The sequence below is a fragment of the Alligator mississippiensis genome, chromosome 11 (genome assembly GCF_030867095.1).
Source record: "Alligator mississippiensis isolate rAllMis1 chromosome 11, rAllMis1, whole genome shotgun sequence".
Taxonomy (NCBI): Eukaryota; Metazoa; Chordata; order Crocodylia; family Alligatoridae; genus Alligator; species Alligator mississippiensis.
In genome coordinates, this window is record NC_081834.1 from 54,822,924 (window position 1) to 54,845,104 (window position 22,181).

Here is a 22,181-nt window from a genome sequence, read left to right on the forward strand (position 1 = left end):
GGCCGCTCCCTCCCTCGGGGGCAGCGCGGTGCATTGTGGGGCGGGCCCGCGCTGCCGCGCGCGCCCGGAGGTGAGTGCCGGCCGGCCGGCCGGGGGGGGGGTCTCGCGCAGCGCCACCACCTCGGCGCGTGCGTGTGTAACTGTGTGTGCGTGTGCACGGGGGTGCGTCTTGGTGGTCCTCTGCCTGCCTGTGTCTGTGTGCACGTGTGAATCCACGCATGTACGTGCAAATACCTCACAGGCCTTTGTGGGTGAAGCTCGTCCCTCAGGTCTTGCGAAAGGATCTGAAGTGGCGTCAGCCCCCCCCGCCCCCCGTATACAGATGCCTACACCCGTGTATACACGGACCAGCGCCCTCTCCTGGGCTGGCTACAAACAAGAGCTGTCACAGAGCAGGCGAGCCGCCGCCGCCTACCGGGACAGGAGATGGCACCAGCGGGGCAATGTGCCCAAAACATCACCGACGATGCAGCAGCAGCAGCAGCTAAGGTGCCTCTGTGCTTCGGGTGGTCTCGGGAATCACTTGATGTGTGTGTGTGTGTGCATGCGCAAACATCCATGCATGTACATGCAAATATCTTGCAGTGTGATTTCACTATTTTATAAAGTGTAAGTGTATATGTGTTGTGCACACGTGTATATGTATACATATAAATGTATATACGCACACTGCTAGCTGGTGCTTTGTGGGCCCAAGGCCCATGACCCCGCTATGTGTTGACCAGGCCTGTGTCCCAAGGCGCGTCCACTGGCGCCTTGAGGGCAGGTGGGCATTGCCCGAAGTGCTGTGCTCGGTGCCGCCCCTCAGCGCACTCATTTTCAACCTATGACCCTCACTCCCGTCCCTGTTTGGATTTTTTGTGGTCCCAAGCGATCAGTGATGTGCCCTTAGTGACCTCCATCACTAAGAGGGGCTTATAGCTTTGCTAGGTGAGCTTTGCCCACGTCACAGACTGGCACATCAACAGGCCCGTGTCACCGTGGCAGAGAGCAGGGCCTGGGAGGGAGTGACCTGGGTCTGACCAGGGTTTCCTCCACTGCTCCTGTCCCACTTGCAGCCTCCAGCATTTCGGGTCTGGGAAGCTCTGATTCAGAGGCCGTGCCCCTCAGTCCTGTGCTCGGTCTCTTTCTATGCAGATAGAGATATATAAGTATCCAGGCCTCAAAGGTGCACATCTGCCCTGCCTTCTACCTGATTTTAGATTAGCACACCTAACTATGTCTCTCTGCTCAAGGACATGAATGCCAGGGAAGTGTTGCAGGTATCCAGGTTGTAGCCTTATTGGTCTAGAGGAAAAAGTAATCGGGGCTCATGGACAGAGGTGATATCTTTTATTAGACCAACAAGATTTTTGCAAAAAAATATGTTTAATTTCAAGCTTTCGGGCACAAACACTCTTCATCAAGCATCAGAGAAAAGATTGTAACAGTTCTCCTGGGTAGAAATGCAAGTTCATATTTCATAGTGTTGGCTACAAATGTCCAACTCGGGATCCTTAAAATTCTGGTTTATTAGGTGAATTGAAACACTGTAATGAGTTAAATCATAAACCTTGGGGCTGGTCCACACACACACACACACACACACACACACACACAGTAGCAAGCTGTAGTCAGGTATACCTATCCTACAAGCGCTGGAGTCTGTTGTTGAGGCTTCTTTCAGCGTGGTATTATCTTCCAGAAGGGGGTCGCCGGCTGGTCCTTCTGGCTGGACAGGTTTGGTCGAGTTGGAGATCAAGAGGGTGCCACTGAGGGTCACTTTTCACTGCCTTTTATCTGTCCTTGGCAGACTGGTGACTCCCCAGTTTTCTGGTTTGCCCAATCTAGGGGTCATTGACCCTCGTGGGATGCCCCCCGCCAGTGGCTACTGGATGGCATCTGTCAGCCCCAGGGGTCGTCCGCATGTACGTGCAGGTTTGGGAGTCCGTTGATGAGTTTTGAATAGGGCTCTGGGAGCGGTTGATCTGGAGATACTCAGCCCAAAAGTTGGTCCCCAGTGTTGATTAACTCAGGCCAGGGCTTCTAGCCCTTGATCAGTGAGGGTTAGAGATTTCCCGGTTGCTACATTGTCTTCTATTGAGTTCTTCCCTTGGCTGATCTTCAGCTTCCAGGTGTTAAGTGCTGCCTGCTGCTACAGTGTTACACATTCAATAACCTTATACATTCAATCACCGATTCACTCTCTCTTTCAGGGGCCAGCCTGATACAGAGAAGGGCAGATTGATTCTTGCCCTTATTAACATTGTTACAATGTATAACCTACTTATGAAACTAAATACATGCAGTTGGAAGGTGAGGAATATAAAATATAAGCTACAAATGCCATGGCACACAAATAGATGAAAATACCAAACTACAAGGGGAGATACAAAATGCGCACACACAAATTTTAAAACACAATTCCTTATCTTAAAGTGAAAGAAAGAGGAAGGAAGAAAAGGTAGAAAAAGAGAAACATATCCAAAGAGGGGCGAGCAAATGCAGGCAAGAGGAAAAGGGGACTTTCTGCTACAATAGGATTTCACGTGTGCTTTCAAGATGCTGAGGAAGGCTAGATTTTATTTTGTGAATTGGAATGAGAGAGAGATGCTTGATTCGTCTTGTAATCATTAGAATCTTACAACATTTTTGGATTATAATTTCCTCGGTTTGTTGTGTTTATATGTGTGCATGCGCATTTGTGTGCACATGTATGTGTGTACGTATGTATATATAATTTGCTATGTTATAATGTGTGTGTATAAATTTTAATTTGCTATGTTACAAAGTGTGTTTGTGTATGTATATAAATTGTTTGCTGTTATAAAGTGCATGTGTGTATATATATGTATGCAATGCATATAATTAATTTGCTATTTGCATATAATTAATTTGCTCACTTCACATTATAAAGTGTGTATGTATACAATGATTTGCTAGCTATAAAGTGTGTGTACACGTGTAATGTGTATGCGTATAATATATATATGTGCTATGTCAGGGGTTGTCAAGTGGGGGTATGCATACCCCCGGGGGTACTTGGACCAGTTCTGGAGGGTATGCTCAAGCAGGTAGGTGGGGACAGAGCGCCGCCACCTTCCAGGAGCAGGGTTGGGGCAGGGTGAGGGCAGCTGTGCCCCTCTGCAGGGCAGGGAAACTTGCATGCAGCAACCGCTGCCACCACCCGCTAGCTCGATCAGCTTCCCCGCCTCACAGAGGGGCACCACTGCCCTCACCCAGGTTCCCCGCCCTGCCCTGGCCCTGCTCCTGGGAGGTGGCAGCGCTCCATCCCTGCCCACGTGCATGCTGTCCCTGCTTCCCCATTCTGCATGCCACCCCTGCTGCTGGGGGTCCTTTGATTTGATTTTAAAAGGTTGAAAACCCTTGTGCTATGTTATAAAGTGCCTGTTTATGTGTGCGTGTATCTATATATCTCTCTATATAAAATAAATTTGCTACTTTATAGCATGCCTGTGCATGCGTATGTGTATATAATAAATTAGCTATGTTATAAAGTACGTGTGTGTGTATGTATATGTGTATATAAAAATAAATAATGAAGTTGTTGTTATAAAGTGTGTGTAGGTGTCTGTGTATAATTAATTTGCTATGTTATAAAGTGTGTGTGCTTGTGTAATATATAAAACAAATTTGCTATGTATAATGGTGTGTGTGTGTGTGTATAATTAATTCACTATGTTATGAAGTGTGCATGTGCTTTTCTAGGTTATAAAGTATGTATATGCATGTACAATTAAGTTGCTGTGTTATAAATTGTGTCTGTATGAATACTTATTTATTTAGCATATGCAGTTTCAGCATATTGTTTCAGCCATCTCAAGGTGATGTCATCACCAGTGTGAAGAGCTGGAAGGCCACCAGGTAGCATAGTAAATGGACATGGGTCAACAAGGTGTTGACATGGGTCAACAATATTTGAACTTGTCCACAAGGGCATTTTGTGTCATTGTGAAGGCCCCATTGGTATAGGTTTGAGGCACAGTGGCCTTGTCCAATTCAAAAATGGTTGAGAAGTGCCCAACAACGGCATGACCAATTAAATCTTGGTTGACTGATTGTAGGGTCAGAGATGATATGGTTATTGATTGGTGCTTGTGCTGTCCATTCTTCATGCCATCGAGTAAGTAAGGAAAAGTCAAAGGGTTTTAAAAGTGTGGACCATATTGGACATCTTGAGGGGAGCTGAGCTGTTGGTGGGTGGAATATATCCCAATGCACTGGCAGTGTAGGATTATCGCGGGGTCTGGTTAGTAAGCTTACTCCAGCATTTTTTTTTGCAGTGGAGATGAGGGAGAGCAACATTACTGAGACCTGATAACCATAGGAGTGGAGTGGGTTGCAATGTGCCTGACGCAAGACTCATTGTAGCATTCAGTTGGGTGTCTACTAGTTTGCTGTGTGATGGATGAGTCTATACAGGGGCACGGTATTCTGCAACTGAATAACACAAGCGCAAGAGCGGATGAACATAGCGGGGAGGCATTGGCACCTGGAGTGGAGCCTGCAAGTTTGCAAATAGGTTATTCCTTGTTTTTATTTTTAAAGCAGTTTTCTGGAGATGTGATTTATAAGTTCAAGTCCACTCAAGGGTGACTCCAAGGTAAACCGGGTGGGTTTCGAATTTGAGAGTCTGACCATTGAAAGCAGTAGTAAGTTCACAATTAGCACTGGCATTCTGTAGATGGAAAACACTTGAGGCGGTCTTTGAGATGTCGGAGCACTGCCTCAAACAAAATAAACATCAGTCTCATGCCTTTATCATATGTGAGCTCTACATTTGAAAAGTCATGAGCTTGGGTAGCAAAGGCACTTCGATCAGTGTAAATGAATTTTCATGAGCTGGTCACAGGCAGGTCATTAATGTGCAGGTCAAAAAGAAGAGATCCCAGTACTGATCTCTGAGGGAGGCCATTGGTTTGATGTCTCCAAGACCTAGTTTGATTGTCAAGGTGGACTCTAAAGCATCAATCACGTAGTAATAGTTTGACTGGATGAGTGGTCCAATGTAGCAGAATTCCTGATACTTTCACAAGAAGACTTACACACAGTGTCATATGCTGCTGTTAAATCAAGGAAGTCAACACCAGTCTTCAGGATTTTATGAAGGCCGTTTTCAATTAAGGTGGCTAAGGCTAGAACTTGATTGAAAGTGCTCTGGCCACAGCAGAGTCCAGCTTGGTCTGGGCTTAGGGCAGAATCAGTTACTGGAGAAATATGTAGCAGAACTAGTTTCTCAAATGGCTTGTAGCACACACTCAGGAGGGAGCTTGCTGCCACTTGTGGGCAGGAGTGATGTGTCAGGGGGTGCACACCACTTGCCATCCCGCCGCCAGTCTATGATCACCCCTGGCTGACGCCGATGCTGCTGGCGGTGCCTGTGGGTGGTCACCAACCCATGGTTGGTGCTTGCCACCCCCCCGCCCCCCCACCCACAGTGCTGGCAGTGTCTGCGGGAGATCCCCACTCATCGCTGCTATACTCCTGCCACCAGTGGTGCAGCCGTGCCCCACCCCCCCAGCCGCCGGGGGCATGCGCCATTCATGCTTGTGGGTCTTTGCCAGGCTTGGGTAGGCCGGTGGTTTTTGCACAGCATCATGTTGATAGAACATGTTGTTGTCCTTCATGCATAATATGGTTGAAGAAATCAAGCAAAGTCTATCCTGTCTCGGAGGAAAGGCAACAAAAGGGTACAGCAGCCCCCTTGGCTCTCCAGTGAACTAGCGGACCTCCTGCATCTTCAAAGGAAGACCTACAAAGGATGGAGGACCGGATCCACCTCCAAGGAGGAATACTCTGCTCTGGTCCAGACCTGCAGGGAGCGAACCAGGAAAGCCAAGGATGCGAATGAACTACAAGTATCAAAGACAATAAAAAGTCCTTTTTTAGATATGTGAGGAGCCGAAGGAAAAGCACGGGCAACATTGGACTCTTGCTAAACCAGATGGGACAACTGACAATTGACGCCCAGGAAAAATCAAACTTGCTAAATGGGTACTTTGCATCAGTTGTTCACCAATCCCATGGGACACCCCTGCCCATTATGGGACAGGGAAGCCCGGGTGAGGGAGATTCCTTACCCTCCGTCAATGCTGACCTCATGAAGGAACACCTTGAGAAGCTGCACACCTGACAGTTTACACCCCAGGGTACTCAAGGAGCTGGCGAGCATCATAGCCCAGCCCCTGGCACGGATCTTCAAGAACTCCTGGTGCTCTGGTGAAGTGCCCAACGATTAGAGGGCCAATGTGGTGCCTGTCTTCAAGAAAGGGAGGAAAGTGGATCTGGCAAACTACAGGCAAATCAGCCTGGCCACTATCCTGGGGAAGGTCTTGGAAAAGATTATCAAAAAGGCCATCCTTAACCGACTGGCCGGCGGCAACATCCTGAGGGATAGTCAGCATGGGTTTGTTGCGGGTAAGTCTTGCTTGACCTATCACCTGGACAAGGGAGAAGAGATTGATGTCATATATCTTGATTTTAAAAAAGCCTTTGATCTGGTATCCCATGATCGTCTCTTGGCAAAACTGGCTAACAGCGGCCTCTGCCTCACCACGATCTGCTGGCTGGGGAATTGGCTCCATGGTAGGACCCAGAGAGTGGTGGTTGAAGGAACTCAATTGTCCTGGTGCGCGGTCACCAGTGGGGTCCCCCAAGGCTCTGTCCTTGGGCCTATATTATTTAACATCATTAATGATGTAGATACTAGTGTCAGAAGTGGATTGGCCAAGTTCGCCGATGACACCAAACTCTGGGGTAAAGCGTCCACACCTGAGGACAGGAGAGTGATCCAGGCTGACCTTGACAGGTGCAAGAAATGGGTGGATGAAAACCTGATGGTGTTTAACACCGATAAATACAAGGTTCTCCACCTTGGGAAGAAAAACCTGCAGCATGCTTATAGGCTCGGCAGTGCTACGCTGGCTAGCACTATGGATTAAAGGGACTTGGGGGTCAGGATTGACCACAAGATGAACATGAGCCTTCAGTGTGATGCTGTGGCCAGTAAAGCTACCAAAACGCTGGCTTGCATCCATAAATGCTTCTCAAGCAAATCCCAGGACGTCATTCTCCCATTGTACTTGGCCTTGGTGAGGCCGCAGCTGGAGTACTGCATCCAGTTTTGGGCTCCACAATTAAAAAAGAATGTGGAGAAGCTTGAGAGAGTCCAGGGAAGAGCCACGCGCATGGTCAGAGGTCAGGGAAGCAGACCCTACGATGAGAGGTTGAGAGGTATGGCACTCTTCAGCCTGGAAAGCACAGGCTCAGGGGTGATCTGGTGGTCACCTGTAAGTTTCTCAGGTGTGCTCACCAGGATCTGGGGGAACATCTGTTCACCAGAGCACCCCAAGGGATGACAAGGTCGAATGGTCACAAACTTCTCCAAGACTGTTTCAGGCTGGACATAAGGAAGAACTTATTTACTGTCTGAGCCCCCAAGGCCTGGAATGGCCTGCCGCCGGAGGTGGTTCATGTACCTACTTTGAACGCCTTCAAGAGACATTTGGATGTCTATCTTGCTGGGGTCCTATGATCCCTGCTGACTTCCTGCCCCTGGGGCAGGGGGCTGGACTCAATGATCTTCCGAGGTCCCTTCCAGCCCTAGTGTTTATGAATCTATAAGAGTCGAAGCCAATTATGAGCTCAAGGACCGAGATGTTTCAGAAAGTCTGGGTGCATGTTGTCATAGCTAGTTTCAGTGCCAGATTTTAAATTGCACAACACAGAGTTGAGTTGTGTTGGTGAAAAGGTTTGTGGAGGATCTAGGTTCTGAACATTTTGATGGAAATAACACAATTCTCCATGTATTTTTCACTCAAAATCCTTGTTGTTTTGGGGTTCTCATCACTTTCAGAATGTGGCTGGCAATGGAATTGGCTAACACAGATGGTCAAGTTTGGGTTTCAGGGATATTGAGATGCTCCCAGGTGGCGAATGAGGCCCCAACTCCTCCAACTGGAGTGACATAAATTCAGTCATGAAGTTGAGTCCTCCCAGCAGTTCTGATGAGCAGCATCGAGTGATTCAAGCAGGTGATCTGCAATATCTGGATTGCCATATTTTTCATACTTACCTAATAGAGCAGCACACTCTCCATCTAAGCAAGGAGCTCACAGGGGGTGAAATCCTCTGGTAGCAGAGGATTGTGCTTATAGAGGGGATCAGAGAAATATTTACAAACTTCATCAGCTGGGATGTTTTGCCATAAGATGGTAACAATGGATCGTTGAAGAGTCTCCATGAATAGGGACCAATTGACTTTCCTGAAGATCTGTCTGGGGTTTTTATCCATTTAATGGACGATGGTGGCTGTGTGGAAGGTCATCAAGAACAATGCAAGATGCTGGTTGTGGGTGGCTGTTGGCTGATGTAACTCAACATATGTCAGGGGAGTGAGTAATCTTGGTCCTATCTTGCTGAGCAGAAGGTGCCCCACTTTAGAGTCATGGATCAGGGCAAGGTCATTGCTGGATGCTCAATTTTGTAACAGGTCACTGTCTTCATTTGAGTGTGAGTAACCTGAGTCTATGTGGTGGCTATCAAAATCACCAACATATATGGCTGTGTGAGGGAGAGATGGAAGAGGGCAGTTCCCCCAGGTTTTGCTTGGTGATTTACTGACATTTGCAATCCTGAAGCTTCCAACTTTTGTGACATCACAAGGATTAGTGGATAAGGTAGGGTTGCCTTAGAAAAGTTGGTACAGACATAGGTGGCTCTCCCGTATTTTGCATGAAGGGTGTAGCATATTAAATAAATTTGCAATGTATATAATTAATTTCAGGAATGATGCATGCCTCTGGAGGGAGGGGTGGCACGGTGACCGCCCGCAGGCGGCAGTGCTGGGGGTACAGTGGCAGCAAGTGGGCAGCTCCCGCAGGTGGCCACAGCATTGTTGGCAGCAGGGGGTGGGAGGGTGGCAAGTGCCAATCAGCGGTCGGCAACCACCTGCAGACGCTGTTGACAGCATCAGCAGCGGCCAGTGGTGATCAGGGACCACCTGCTGATGCCGCTGGTGGTGTTGGCACTGAGGGAGTGGGGTGGCAACCGACAACCGCCCGCAGATGCTGCTGGCAGCGTTGGTGGTGCTTGTCGGGGTGCACTGCCAATTTCAGGGGGTGTACATGCACCTGGGTGCACCCCCTATGCATTGCCAATGATTAATTTGCTAGGTTAGAAACTGTGTATATGTATATAATTTGCTGTTATAAAGTTTATTTGTATATGTGTATTTATATATAAAATGTGCTATGTTGTAAAGTGTGTGTATATGTATAAATATGTACTATATATACAAATTTAGTTTACTATGTTGTAAAGTGTATGTGTGTGTATTTTTTTTGCTGTTATAAAGTGTGTGTGTGTGTGTGTGTGTGTGTGTGTGTGTACATTATGTGTGTGTGTGTGTGTGCGCGCGCGCACACACACACACACACACACACACGTGCGTGTGTATATAATCTATATATATGAAATTTGCTCACACACAAACTCAGAGCCAGTATCGTGGACTCTGCATGTAAGACCAGTGGCATCTGTCCCTGAGCCAGGCAGTGCAGTTTCTGTGGAGGGAGCAGCTGCCTTACTATTCAAGAGAAACCCATCCAGGATCAAGCACGATTCACCAGTCAATTCTGTAATATATGTAACATGTAACAGGGGCCTTAGAAGACCTGCGGGACTTGGACGTTTCCATCTCTTTCCTCTCGCGTACCCTGAGGCCTGGGGCTGACTTAGGCAAATGCCAACATGGAGGAGTAGCAGAGCTTTGCCATTGTTGGTGTCACTAGAGCTAACGTGTGTCCTTGCCTGGTGTTATTGATGTGTTGTTAGTATCTCAGGCTGCTGCTGCACGTTTCATATATTATGCAGTTTACTGGTTACTTGCCCAATAAATTTAGACTGGCCACACATGCAAAGTAATTATCACACAATTTATGAGAAGAGGTTGAGGGAACTGGTTTTATTTAGTCTAGAGAATAAAAGACTGAGAGGGGATTTGATATCAGCCTTTAACTCTCTGAAGGTTGGTTCCAAAGAGGAGAGAGCGAGACTGTGTTCTCCACGGTGACAGATGGCAGAATAAGGAGCAATGGTCTTAAGTTGCAGCAAGAGAGGCTTAAGTTAAATTTTAGGAAAAACCTTCTCACTAGGAGGGTGGTGTAGCACTGGAACAAGTGACCCAGAGAAGTGCGGGTATCTCCATCCTTGGAGGTTTATAAGACCCGGCTAGACAAAACCCTGGCTGGGATGATCTAGTTGAGGATAGTCCTACTTTGGAAGAGGACTAGATGTGACCTCCTGAGGTCCCTTCCAACCCTAATTTTCTATGATTCTAATTCACTGGTTAGTAGTGCAATAAATTTAGACCAGCCATACATGCAAAGTAATCATCATGTCATAAAAATAACCATTCAACTTCAAAAAGAGCCAACCAGCTACATCATTAGTCTTTGAAGATCTGGAACAACTTTATAACTGGTTTCTATCAAGCTTGAATTGGAGTGTGTGGCAGGGCCCAAAGTCTCGGACTGTGGTGCCAGCAAAAAGTCACAGCTGAGACCCAACACCAGTCTTGTCTTAAAGAATGAACACAGGCTTGGTTTGATGGCAAAGGTTTGACCAGGTTTGGCCTTAACACACTCCTGTTCTGACAAACAAGGTGGTAACACACATATGCCCGTGACAAGACATTGGCACAGTACCACACAAGTTCCCCTAAGCCAATACAAAGTTTTCTTCATTTCTAATTCTCCTTTTATACTGTAGTCAAAACACTTTATGTGTTACCAATATCTTGACTATCTTGAACCATGGGCTTGCTCCACATCCTGATCTGGGGGTTCCCATTCCAGCCTTATCATCCTGGTACTGGATCACCTTGTACTACTCTACCTTGTACAGCCATCACCCCCTCCCATCCTCTGGCCCACATGTCAAGAGTTGCTTATATGAGTTCAGGCATCAGCCAGGTTTGCTGAACAGACCTACTTTGGTCAATGCTTTAGCAAAAAATAGCCTTTATGGGAGCAGTATGTATATATTGATGGATGTTCCAGCGAGGCCTATGACCTGTGGATGCTCTTCCCTTCCCAGCAGGTGCAGGGAGCCTGATCATAGCTGAGGAGCAGCCTCTTGAGGAAGGACCTGTAAACCTGTTGATGCTGAGATCATCCCCAGGGAGATCTGGGGAGAGGGGACTCCTGACACCTGAGCCAGGCTAAATGCATGAGAAGCAGGGCAGGTGCCCACAGGAGGGAGAGAACATGGCTGTGAGCAAGGTACAGGCTGCAGTGGTGTATGAGTGTGGAGCCAGTGCAAAGCCTGGCAAGATTTGGGGGAGTGGGGAAGAGCCAGAGGAGCAAAGAGACCTGAAGAGCCACAAAAAGAAGCTTCACGAGAAAGAAAGGGTGCATCCAAATGGAGCCAGCAGGGAGGGCTTCAGGGGAAGCAGGAGCTCACTGCCAAGTACAGATAGCCTGGGAGACTGGGACTAGAAGTGCTGCCTTCAGCACTGGTGGGTCCAGCACTCCCTGCCTCTGGAAGCACTGCCTCAGTTTCCCCTAAGAGAGCATTTTAAGACTGGGGGTCCAGGAGAGAGTCCCTCTGGGCACTTTGTGACACCCAGCCAGTACCAGGGAGCAGGGGATGAGGGTCTCCTCAGCTGAGCCCACCAGGTTTCCCCTGAGAAGCATGGAGGGGCTCTACATCTAAGTCCAGCAGGGTCCCTCTAGCCCAGCTACTGCCAGGGCAGGACAATGAGCTGGCAGTTTGCTAGGAGTGAGCAGTGTTCCTTAGTCCTGGAGGGAAATCCAGGTTCAATCTATGAGAACAGGAAATGTACCCCAATCTCCTTGCACCAGTGTCTGACTGGGATCAAAGAAAAATTCCTAGAGTTGCTCATATCTGGAGGACCCCACTCCAACCCCACAGGTGTGACTTGTGCCCAAGGACAATCGGCACTTTTATGTTCTTCATCTCTGCATGGAGTTGGAAAGCCACAGCCCCTCACTCTCCTGCTTCAAGGCTGAGTTTGCACTGAGTCCCGTCTGCTCCAGCCCAGCCCACTAGGAATCCTCATTCCCCCTTCCTGGCTGTTGTTTCCTCTGCCCTGCATTTCCACTCCATGGCCAGACACATGAGGGATGGATGTAGCAGCCCCAGAACACGTAGGACAGTGACAGGGAGGTTCCCTGAGTTTTATGGGGCAGTAAATCTGGGATTTGGGACCTGCAGAACTCCCCACCCCAGAGCCTTGCAGGGAAAAGAGAAGACTCCTGACAGGCAGGGCATTCTCTGTGAGACACTGCCATGAAAACAGATTCCCCAGAGGAGACTCGGGGCCCGTGGACCACAGTGTCCACTGGCATTGTTCCAAGGGCAGTACCTACCTTATTGGCACAGCATATACTGGTAGAGGTAATAGCTGCGTTGACTCCTTGGAGGACTTGAGCTAAAGCAGACAAATGCACAGCTCTGTTCTTGGAGATGTGTCCAAGCTGACCCTTAGCTGGAGCAGCTGTCGGCTGAAGAGTAAGACTCAGGTTTATGAAGACTGAAGCAGGAGATGCTGATGGTGTAATGCTTGTGACTTGCAGCTCGCGGATGTCTTTGAGGATGTGGCCGTGTACTTCACACAGGAGGAGTGGGAGCTGCTGGAAGCTGGAGACAAGGTGCTTTACCAGGACCAGATGCTGAGGAATTACCAAGCCCTTGTTTCCTTGGGTAATGTTTTAAGTTTTATTTCCCCACCCAGAGCTGTGAGATCAGAAATGTCATATCCTCATGCATTTTGGCTGGTGGTTTGAATGCAGTTTTGCCCCACTGCTCTGTTGTCATTCAAGCCTCTTGCCCTCTTCGCATTCTCATATCCTCCACTGTTGGTTTCAGATACCTTTGCAGGGGTCTTCTCCTTGGTGTAACCCCTGCTGTTTCCATATCCAGCAATTTCTTTGCAAGATGATCTGCCTTTGCCATCCCATCGTATTTGTATCATCTTCAATTCATTCACCAACAAGCTTCCCCTTGGGGAATTGGTCCATCCTTCTCATTCTTTTTTTGTCCAAAAGCTTAACAATCCCAGCATGCAGTGCACATTTCAGGTGGAAACAAATGTCACCTGTCCTGACCCTTGTGCCTCCAAAAAAAATGTTTATGGAAGCACAAAGACAAAGCAAAATGACCTCCATACCCTTTGTTGTGCTGCAAATACCTAAAATTGTTAGCCACAACAATGCTGGTAATATATTGTGCTGCTCAACTGTGTTGGACATCTGTTTGCTTGGTGGTGGGAGAGCTCCTTGCACCCTTCAGCTGCCTTGGCCTGCTACTCTGGAGGCTTGAGGGGCCCGATCCTGCAAATCCCATGAATTTCTGGGCAGGATTAGGCCCCTGGAGCCTCTGCTCAGCTTTCCCTTCTTTAAGAGACATGCCCTAGGGAATCTTGGGGTGCATTTCAGTAAATGAAGAAAGCCAGGATTTATCCGTGTGCGGGCCAGGGAGCGGTCCGAGGCCCTCGGGGGGGGGGGGGGGGGTTTGCACGGCGGGCTGTGGCCAGCAGCCCGGACACACCGGGTCGGGGAAGACAGGCGGCACGCTAGAATTAGGCACGGACGCTTAGCGGTTGATTAAAGATTATTTTACTTACACCGAAGATGGTCGCGGTGCAGGCAGGAAAACTTGCTTGAGTTGCAGTTACAGACAGAAAAGAAGAGAGGAGGACTAGAGTTCCTTCCCGTGAACCTTCTAGCCCAGTCCGGTTGAAGGCTCTAAACCGTGAGCCCGTTGTGTCAACCGAAGAAAGTTACTCGAAGCAAAGAGCTCTGGATACACTCACATGAAGTTTGCTAGGCTCCGTGGAACTTGCGCGCAGGGAAGGGGTTCGTAGAGGGATCGTTCGGCAATGGGGAGAGGCCAGAGGTTGATCAGACCTCTATAGCCGCCTTGAGATATATGCTGGGTTCAGTAGGCTCCGCAGCACTTGGAGATCTTCACGAGACGTGAAGTTCTCCTCCTCCTGATGGTTGTGGAGTCCTCCAACTTGGGCGGAAACCGCTCAAGCCTCTTATACGGCTAGCAAGCCAATCACTAGCCACCACGTGGGAATAATTTAGAACTGGCCAATAGTGGGATATAAATTTTCATACAAATGGCGGGAACTCTTTGCACTGTGCATTTCTCTTTTGTAATCTAGAAATGCACCCTGCAAAGAAAGCTACTAGTGGCGGGAAATAATTTAGCAGTGCCGAAGCGCACACAAACAAAAACCACACCCTTGGGTTGTGACAGTCCATACGTAGATATACACCCATGGGATCTCTAGAAGTGGGGAGAGCTGTGGGTTTCCCACTTGAGGTGACAGGCTGGGAAGAGTCCAGGGATGTATCTCTTTAAGCAGGGAAAGCCTGGGGTGCCCTGGGTATGGAGGAGACCTATGGATTCTCTGGCCTTGGATTATGGATTTCCTGAATGCTCCACTGTACCAGGCAGTTTGGTGACATCTGTTTCTACCCTCAATCCCCTTTCTCCTCCTTTTTCACTTACACTGGGTAGTAACCAATGGAGGCATTAGCAGCAGTTGCTGTTGCAGCCCATGGCTTTACCATTCCCTCCCCTTCTCTAGTGACACTTGTCCATGTGATGGACCACAGGTACTTCTAATGAGAAGCCCTTCTAAGTTTCCCCCATATTACTTTCTAGCATCTTCATCCCTGTGGACCACAGCTTGCTTTGCCATTCTATGATGTTGTCTTCTGCTAAAATTGTTCTTTGCATTGGGAAGTCTCTTTGCAAAAATCGCATGACCTGTGGTGCAGATGATTTAAGATCTTCTTTGGTAACACTCATCCCTGTGAGTAAAAGGGAGTTGGTTAAGGGCAGAGCCCTGGTGAAAACCACTGTTCACTTAATGACAGGTTCTTGTTCTGATTTTATGTGGAGGGGGATGTACGTATCTTTTAGTAGTCTGGTTTCCTTTTCTGATGCTTTCTTCTTCCTCAACCTCTACTAAAGATCTTCCTTGGGGACCTGCGCAAATGCTTTTATTTTTTCCAGACGTCTGAAGGCCAATTTATTGTTTTCTGGGCTTTCCTTAATGATTAGTGACACTCTCTTTCCTTTTCTCAAGCCCCAAAGTGATTATCCCTGATCTGTTTGTTGCTGTTGACTCTGGCAACAATAATTGATCATCAGTTTGGCAAGTCTGGCTAGGTCATATTTGTTCTCCTGTCATTTGAACTTTGGTAATTACTCCCTTTCTGTTTGAAGGAGAAAATAGATATTATACTTAGTCTTCGTTCATTTCAAATCTTCTTTCTTATATTGTTTCTTTCATTAAGTACAAAACCACGATTTCCCTTCATCTTCTAATGCTTCAGGAGCTTCCACGGGTTGAGTACATGAACCTACTACTTAACTTCTTTGCTTGCTTGCTTGCTTGCTTGCTTTCAGTTTAATTTACCACTTTCCCAATTTTTCTCTGCACTGTCGGCTGGAATTTCAACTTTATTCACAGTGTCAGTGGCTCCAAATGTTCTCTGAGACGTTCTCCCTCTCAATAAAATTTCAAAACGCAAGATTTGTTTCAGATCACATGTTAATACTTTTTTTGCATCACAAATAGCATTGAATACAACATTATTCAAGTCTCTTGTTTAATCATTATGGATTTAAGACAGCATATCAATTGTTTTTCATACTCTGTAGTGTCCAGCTCTCCATACAAGCCTTTCAGTGCTGCTTCTTTTGCTACTGCTATTTGTATAGCTTTTGTCTTTTCTGAATATATGACTTGATCCAAATCTACTTCTGTTTCTTCACAAAGACTTCTCTATTTACTGTAGGTAAAGCAACCTTCCCTGAATCTCATAGTGAATCTGCATTAAGCTCTCTATTTTATAAGACTATTGGTCAACTTGGTTACAAAGCCCAGGCTTTCTGCTTACACTGACTTCCACCATTTCTTCCTTTCCCTGATGTTTTCTTTATTTTACCTTTTTGAGAATAGGCCAAAGACAGCAAGTACGATACTGTGTAGGACCTTGTTGCTCTCACAAGGTGTCACTTTTGAATTTGGTTATATCTCTACTTCTGTTCATTATGCCACCTATTTTTATTTGAATGACCATCTCTTCTAGAGGTAACTTTATCAAATTATTTTCCTGGGAAACTGCATTGACTGGTGCCATACTATAGACCTTTTCATTCTGTAAAAAGTGCGTCTTCTTCCTTCTTTTATCCATATCCCTAATGCAAACAGTCTATATCCAAAGCACATATTCAGCTATGGATCACCTCCTGTAACAATCCACCCATTGGATGAAAAAGCTGCTGTAGTTGCTTTTACAGTTGTTATAACATCATCCCTTTCTATGCAGTGTCAAAATGAATTACTTTCCTATATACAAGCCCCCATTGTCATTATTCTGTCATTGACCTTTCACTTTCAAGACTCATCACTGTAAACTTTTATTGAGAATAAACACATTTCTGGGGGTGGGGGGTTGCCTAGAATTACTGAAATAAGATCAGTTCAATAGATGGATATGAATATATGCAATGTCTCTGTTTTCAAATCAGTATCTCAAAAATATGTAAAAGCATTCCCTTTCTTCCTCCTTGCATATCACATATCACTGCATCTCTGCCTAAGTTCCTTGCTGCCACTATGAGCTTTTGGAGGAGATGATGATTTATATTTCATACAAACATCGTTGCACTTGCTTTGGTGGCCAAGGCCATGATCTGTTGAAGGTTTCTGCCTGTAGTCACTTCTCTTTTATCCTGAATGTCATCCTTTCCTTTTCCTTTGATTCCCCATTAAAATGTTTGAGTTCATTGGATACTTTTTCCAAATCCCAATTGGGCGTTGGATGGTAGAGTAAACACCTTCTCTGTACTCCCCAACACAGGATATCAAGGTCCCACACCAGACTTAATCTGCCACATCCAGCAAGGGGAGATGGAGCTCTGGGTTTGGAATGATGAGAAAGCCAAAAAAAACGCATTTTCTGAGGACTTGTCCCCAGGTGAGTCTTGAAAATCCCCAACCTCTTTCCAGCCACACCTCAGCTCTGAACCTCTCTATATCCAGGGGGAGCTGGAAACCTGAACACTTGCCTTAAGTTGCTGCCACAAGGTCCTGATATCACACAGCTTAGCCAGATCTGTGTTGTCTAGGCAGGTGTGTATACCCACTCCTTGCCATTCAGTAATACAGGGACAAGCACCTTATCCCTTATTCTTTCCCTGCTTAGGGCTGTTCAGGTAGGAAATTCACCTTCAACTCTTCATATCCTCCTCTCAGGAGGCGTTTTGTCATGGAAGGGAGGGGCTGCCCACAGGGAAGTACTAAAATACTAGGGACAAAGCCTAGCCTGCTATCTTGATTTGAGGCACAAATCTGGTATCCCTGGGGGTACCATAAGCTTAAATTTCCATTTTCTCTCAGCAATGCAGGAGTTGATAGGCCAGCCCAAGGTAGCCATACCTCTGTTGTGCCCTCTGGCAGGGCATGATCTTGTTTGAATAGTCCCATGGCAGCTATTAGAGTTGGCAGAAACTTTGGGGGTGGCTGTTAAGGATTGGTCTATAGAGAGGCTCCAGATCTGTTACCCACTGCTACTAGTCCTGTTGTTTAGTTTGAACTGGAACTCTGCTCCTTGTCTCTGAAACAGGGGAATAAAAGCAATATTCAATCAATACCTCCAGTGGTATGAAATGCCTACTAGGTACAGTTGGGAGTCACAAGCTTTCATGCCTGGGGTAGGGGGATAGAAGCATCTCCTTGTGCATAGGTGATGTGTAGGGGGTGGGGCACAGACCCCCCCCCCCCCCCCAAGAGCTCTGGTGACCCCCCACGAGAGCAAGCACTCTGGCTGATAGGGGGGCATGGAGAGCACTCGTGCCCCCCGTAAAATTGGCTCTGTCAGCGGGACATGGGTGGCACTTCCGCTGTGCTGCTGGCATACTCGGTGACTAGCTGTTGGGGACCACCCCCTGCCACCCCCCTCACCACACACACACACACACACACACACACACACACACACACACTGGTTGCCACGATTGGCTGCTGGGGACCCGCCCTCCCCACCCCTGGTTGCTGCGATCAGCTGCTGGGGAACCTCCCCCTCCCAGTTGTGCCCCACCAGTGCCCCCCCGGACTCAGGAGGCCCCCTGTCACCCATGTCTTTGTGTTTACCAGAATTGCCCATGTTCTGCTCCACAACTGGGGCACAAGGGATGTAACCTATGAGACCTGAGACCCAGAGTCCATGTGGAATTGGACCTCTTCTCATACACAGAGGAACCTAGGCCCATCCAGGGTCTGGGGCACATCCCAACAAGGGATAATCGCAGATCTTTCCTTTTGTCAGCTAGACAGGGACTAATTTCTGGGCTCTTGTCTACCCAACAGATACTGAAACACTGGGCAGAGCTGAGCAGCAGCAGCCTCATGAGGAAGGGCCTACCAACCTGAAGCTGTTTCAGGCCAGAAACCAGCTCCCCCACCAACAGGGACAGAGAACAGTGGAGATTGAAAGAAACAGGGAAGGATTTGAAGGGCAGAGAAACCTGAAGAGCCCCAAGGGCATGGGTTCTGGCAGGCAAGGGCTGCATATATGTGGGCTGCCCAGTGAGAGCTTTTGGGACAAAGAGGAACTTGGGGCCCACAGGAGAGCCCACTGGAGGGAGAATGTCAAGCCTTGTGTTGAGCGTGGGGACAGCTTCCACAATCCATGCCCTCTTCTTGGGCACCAAAAAATGTACTCAGGGGAGCACCCCCATCTCTGCCCAGAGTGTGGGAGGAGCTTTGTCTCCCTAAATGACCTGCGAGTGCATCAGGGCATACACATGCAGGAGCAGCTATACCGCTGTGCTGAGTGCAAAAAGAGCTTCACTAGGTGGGATCACCTGCGAAGCCACACATGTGTGCATGTTGGGGAGAAGCCATTCTCCTGCCTACAGTGTGGGAAGAGCTTCACCAAGAGCTCCAGTCTCACACAGCACCAGTGCATGCACACTGGGGAGAAAATGTTATTCTGCAACCAGTGCGGGAAGAGCTTCACCGAGAGCTCCAAACTCACCAGTCACCTGCGTGTGCACACAGTGGAGAAACCCTTCTCCTGCAGCCAGTGCAGGAAGAGCTTCACCTACAGCTCTAGTCTCACCAATCACCTGCGCATGCACACGGGGGAGAAACCTTTCTCCTGCAGCCATTGTGGGAAGAGTTTTACCCAGAACTCCAATCTCACTGATCACCTGCGTGTGCACACGGGAGAGAAGCCATTCTCTTGCATCCAGTGTGGGAAGAGCTTTACGCAGAGCTCCAATCTCACCAATCACCTTCGCATACACACAGGAGAAAAACCCTTCTCCTGCAGCCAGTGTGGGAAGAGCTTTTCCAAGAGGTCAATACTTAGTAACCACTTGCGTGTGCACACAGGGGAGAAGCCGTACTCCTGCAGCCAGTGTGGGAAGAACTTCACTGAGAGCTCCACACTTGCTGTGCACGTGCGTGTGCACACAGGGGAGAAACCCTTCTCCTGCAGCCAGTGTGGGAAGAGCTTTGCGGAGAACTCCAAACTTGCCAATCACGTGCGTGTACACACAGGGGAGAAACCATTTTCTTGCAGCCAGTGCGGGAAGACCTTCACGCAGAGCTCCAACCTCACCAATCACCTGCGTGTGCACACAGGGGAGAAACCCTTCTCCTGCACACATTGTGGGAAGAGTTTTACCCAAAACTCCAACCTCACTGATCACCTGCGCGTGCATACGGGGGAGAAGCCATTCTCTTGCACCCAGTGTGGGAAGAGCTTTACGCAAAGCTCCAATCTCACCAATCACCTCCGTGTGCACACAGGAGAGAAACCCTTTCCCTGCAGCCAGTGTGGGAAGAGCTTCTCCAAGAGGTCAACACTTACAAACCACCTGCGTGTGCACACAGGTGAGAAGCCATACTCCTGCAGCCACTGTGGGAAGAGCTTCACTGAGAGCTCCTCACTTGCTGTGCACATGCGTATACACACAGGGGAGAAACCCTTCTCCTGCAGCCATTGTGGGAAGAGCTTTGCTGAGAGCTCCAAACTCACCAATCATGTGCGTGTGCATACAGGGGAGAAACCATTTTCTTGCAGCCAGTGTGGGAAGAGCTTCACACAGAGCTCCAACCTCACCAATCACCTGCGTGTGCACACGGGGGAGAAGCCGTACCGCTGCCTCCAGTGCCAGAAGTGTTTCCAGCAGAGCTCTGCCCTGAAGAAACACCAGCGAACCCACGGGAACAGGATCATTGTGCTGAATGGGGGGCAGTTTCCCTCATCCTCCTTGGGCAATGAGTGTAAGGGTTCAAATTGTGGATTGTAATGCCCCCAGCTTCTTCCTGCTTCCATGTGGAGTGTCTCACATAGGAAGTTCTGGTAGCATCTGGTGACAGCTGGGACAGAGAAGACAACAGGTAAGATTTAAGTGATGGAGCCAGGTAGCAGAGAGGATAGAAGTGGGGAGACCCAATACCAAAGTTGCCCGGAAAACGGACAATCTTTCTTGAACTGTCAAGTCCTAGGCTACTACCACCTGTGGTAGCAAGGTGATCACTTCCTTTTCCTTCCTGTGGTGTTTAGGGCACTTTATTGTCATCAGTTTTTTACTGTCTTGATTATCTTGTCTGGTTCTATACCACCCAGGCAGTTCCGCTGGTCCTGCGATAGACCCAGTTTGGACAAGGAGCTCAATAAAGGGAATATCCACGAATTGGTTCTTGATTGCTTTATCCTAGGAAGCTCCCAGGCCTCTTTGGTTCACTGCTTTGCTTGTTCCATGCACCCAGGCTTCCCTCTGTCTCCAACACCTCTGCAAGCTCAGCTGTATGTGATGGCCAAGATGAAATCCATGACTCCTGGAACTGAGAGATCATGTTCTGGGTCACAGCATCACCTGCTGTCTCCATAGCCCCAACATCTCCAATTGGCTCTGTTGCTCCATAAGGCCAGGAGCGCCACTCAGGGAACTACAGCAAGATAAGCCGAATCCCCATTGATAGCTGACGTGTGCTGGTCAGCTGGAACAGCAGAGACAGCCCTGGAGTCAAGGCAGCCAGGCTTTGTAGAGTCCAAATCAACACAGAAAGCAGATTCAGAGGCCATGACCCTTTGGGGTCCAGATGTGTTTGTCCCTTTCCCAAGCCAGTTCCTCACACTGATTTTGCACTCATCCATACAGACACCCCCAATCTTTAGGGCTCCTGCTGTGTCTCCAAAGGATATTCCAGATGGGAACAGTCCTGGCTGCATTCCTTACAGTATTTTCTTCTCTGCCACATAGGTAGCCCCATCTGCTAATGCACTTTCCAGCCTCCCTCTGCCCAGGTTAAATATTTGTTTAGGGTAGACCAGCCAGCACACACCCAGGGTCTCTTTGACGTTCACCCCAATGGCACAGGAGAACGGCTCAGGGCAGGTGCTACTTTTACAAGGCTGAACGTGTCAGTGAGGGGGCAGAATCTGCCACCTGGTTTGGGTCAGAGAGGAACTTGGAGTCCTCTACCTAGGTTGGAGTTTGTGCCTATATCTTTGAGTGCCTTCCAACATTTTAAAATCTTTCTTTGCTTTCCTCCCAAACAAATCAAGCTGGTCCTGCTTACTGGACTGGCTCCAAGACAGCTTTTCATCCAGGCAAGAGCATGGCCCTATTTTCTCTCACCTGGTACCTGCCCACAGCCTCCTTGTCTCAGGCAGAGATGCAACAACAGTACTGTGCTAACCTGGACCCACTTGCCCCTTATTTACAAGGAGCAGAAGCCTGGGGGTAGGGGAGAAGGGACCTGTGACAGGGCTTTCAAGGGATATCAGAGATGAATAGATCATATGGGTCTTTAAAGAGATGCTGATTCTTCCAGTGAGGCTATGGGAAAGGTTGAGAGCAAATCATAGAAATTAAGGGCTGGAAGGGAGCTCAAAAGATCATTGGGTGCAATCCCCCTGTTCAGCAGGAATACTGCTGAGATCAAAAAATCCCAGCAAGGTGTCCATCCAGGCTCCTCTTGAACCAAGGTTGGGGACTGCACCACCTCCTTGGGAAGTCTATTCCAGATGCTGGTCACCCTTACCATAAAGAAGTTCTTCCTTACATCCAAATCAGCAGCAGCAGCTAGAAAGCTTGAAGCACATTGCTGTTGA

The 22,181-nt window shown here is 48.2% G+C and overlaps 1 protein-coding gene across 2 annotated transcripts; it reads left to right on the top strand.

The window, feature by feature from the left end:
• Nucleotides 1-3: 3 nt before the first annotated feature.
• On the top strand, nucleotides 4-20,757 carry LOC102567132 (oocyte zinc finger protein XlCOF6). Of its 2 annotated transcripts, none has more exons than XM_059715100.1 (5): nucleotides 4-70; nucleotides 11,098-11,282; nucleotides 12,600-12,726; nucleotides 16,911-17,027; nucleotides 18,419-20,757. In XM_059715100.1, exons 2-5 carry the CDS (start codon nucleotides 11,226-11,228, stop codon nucleotides 20,368-20,370), a joined length of 2,253 nt encoding a protein of 750 aa, XP_059571083.1. In that variant the 5' UTR covers nucleotides 4-70; nucleotides 11,098-11,225; the 3' UTR covers nucleotides 20,371-20,757. The 2 variants fall into 2 exon arrangements, with proteins under 2 accessions (XP_059571083.1, XP_019334365.2); XM_019478820.2 differs by lacking the exon at nucleotides 4-70 and adding an exon at nucleotides 78-489.
• The last annotated feature ends 1,424 nt before the right edge of the window (nucleotides 20,758-22,181 follow it).

Bases quoted from the DNA above. Each gene is read 5' to 3' on its own strand.
- LOC102567132 (XM_059715100.1), top strand. From the start codon at position 11,226: ATGCATGAGAAGCAGGGCAGGTGCCCACAGGAGGGAGAGAACATGGCT. The intron at 12,727-16,910 runs GTAATGTTTTAA...TCCCCAACACAG, and splicing joins CCAAGCCCTTGTTTCCTTGG to GATATCAAGGTCCCACACCA. The intron at 17,028-18,418 runs GTGAGTCTTGAA...TCTACCCAACAG, and splicing joins TTCTGAGGACTTGTCCCCAG to ATACTGAAACACTGGGCAGA.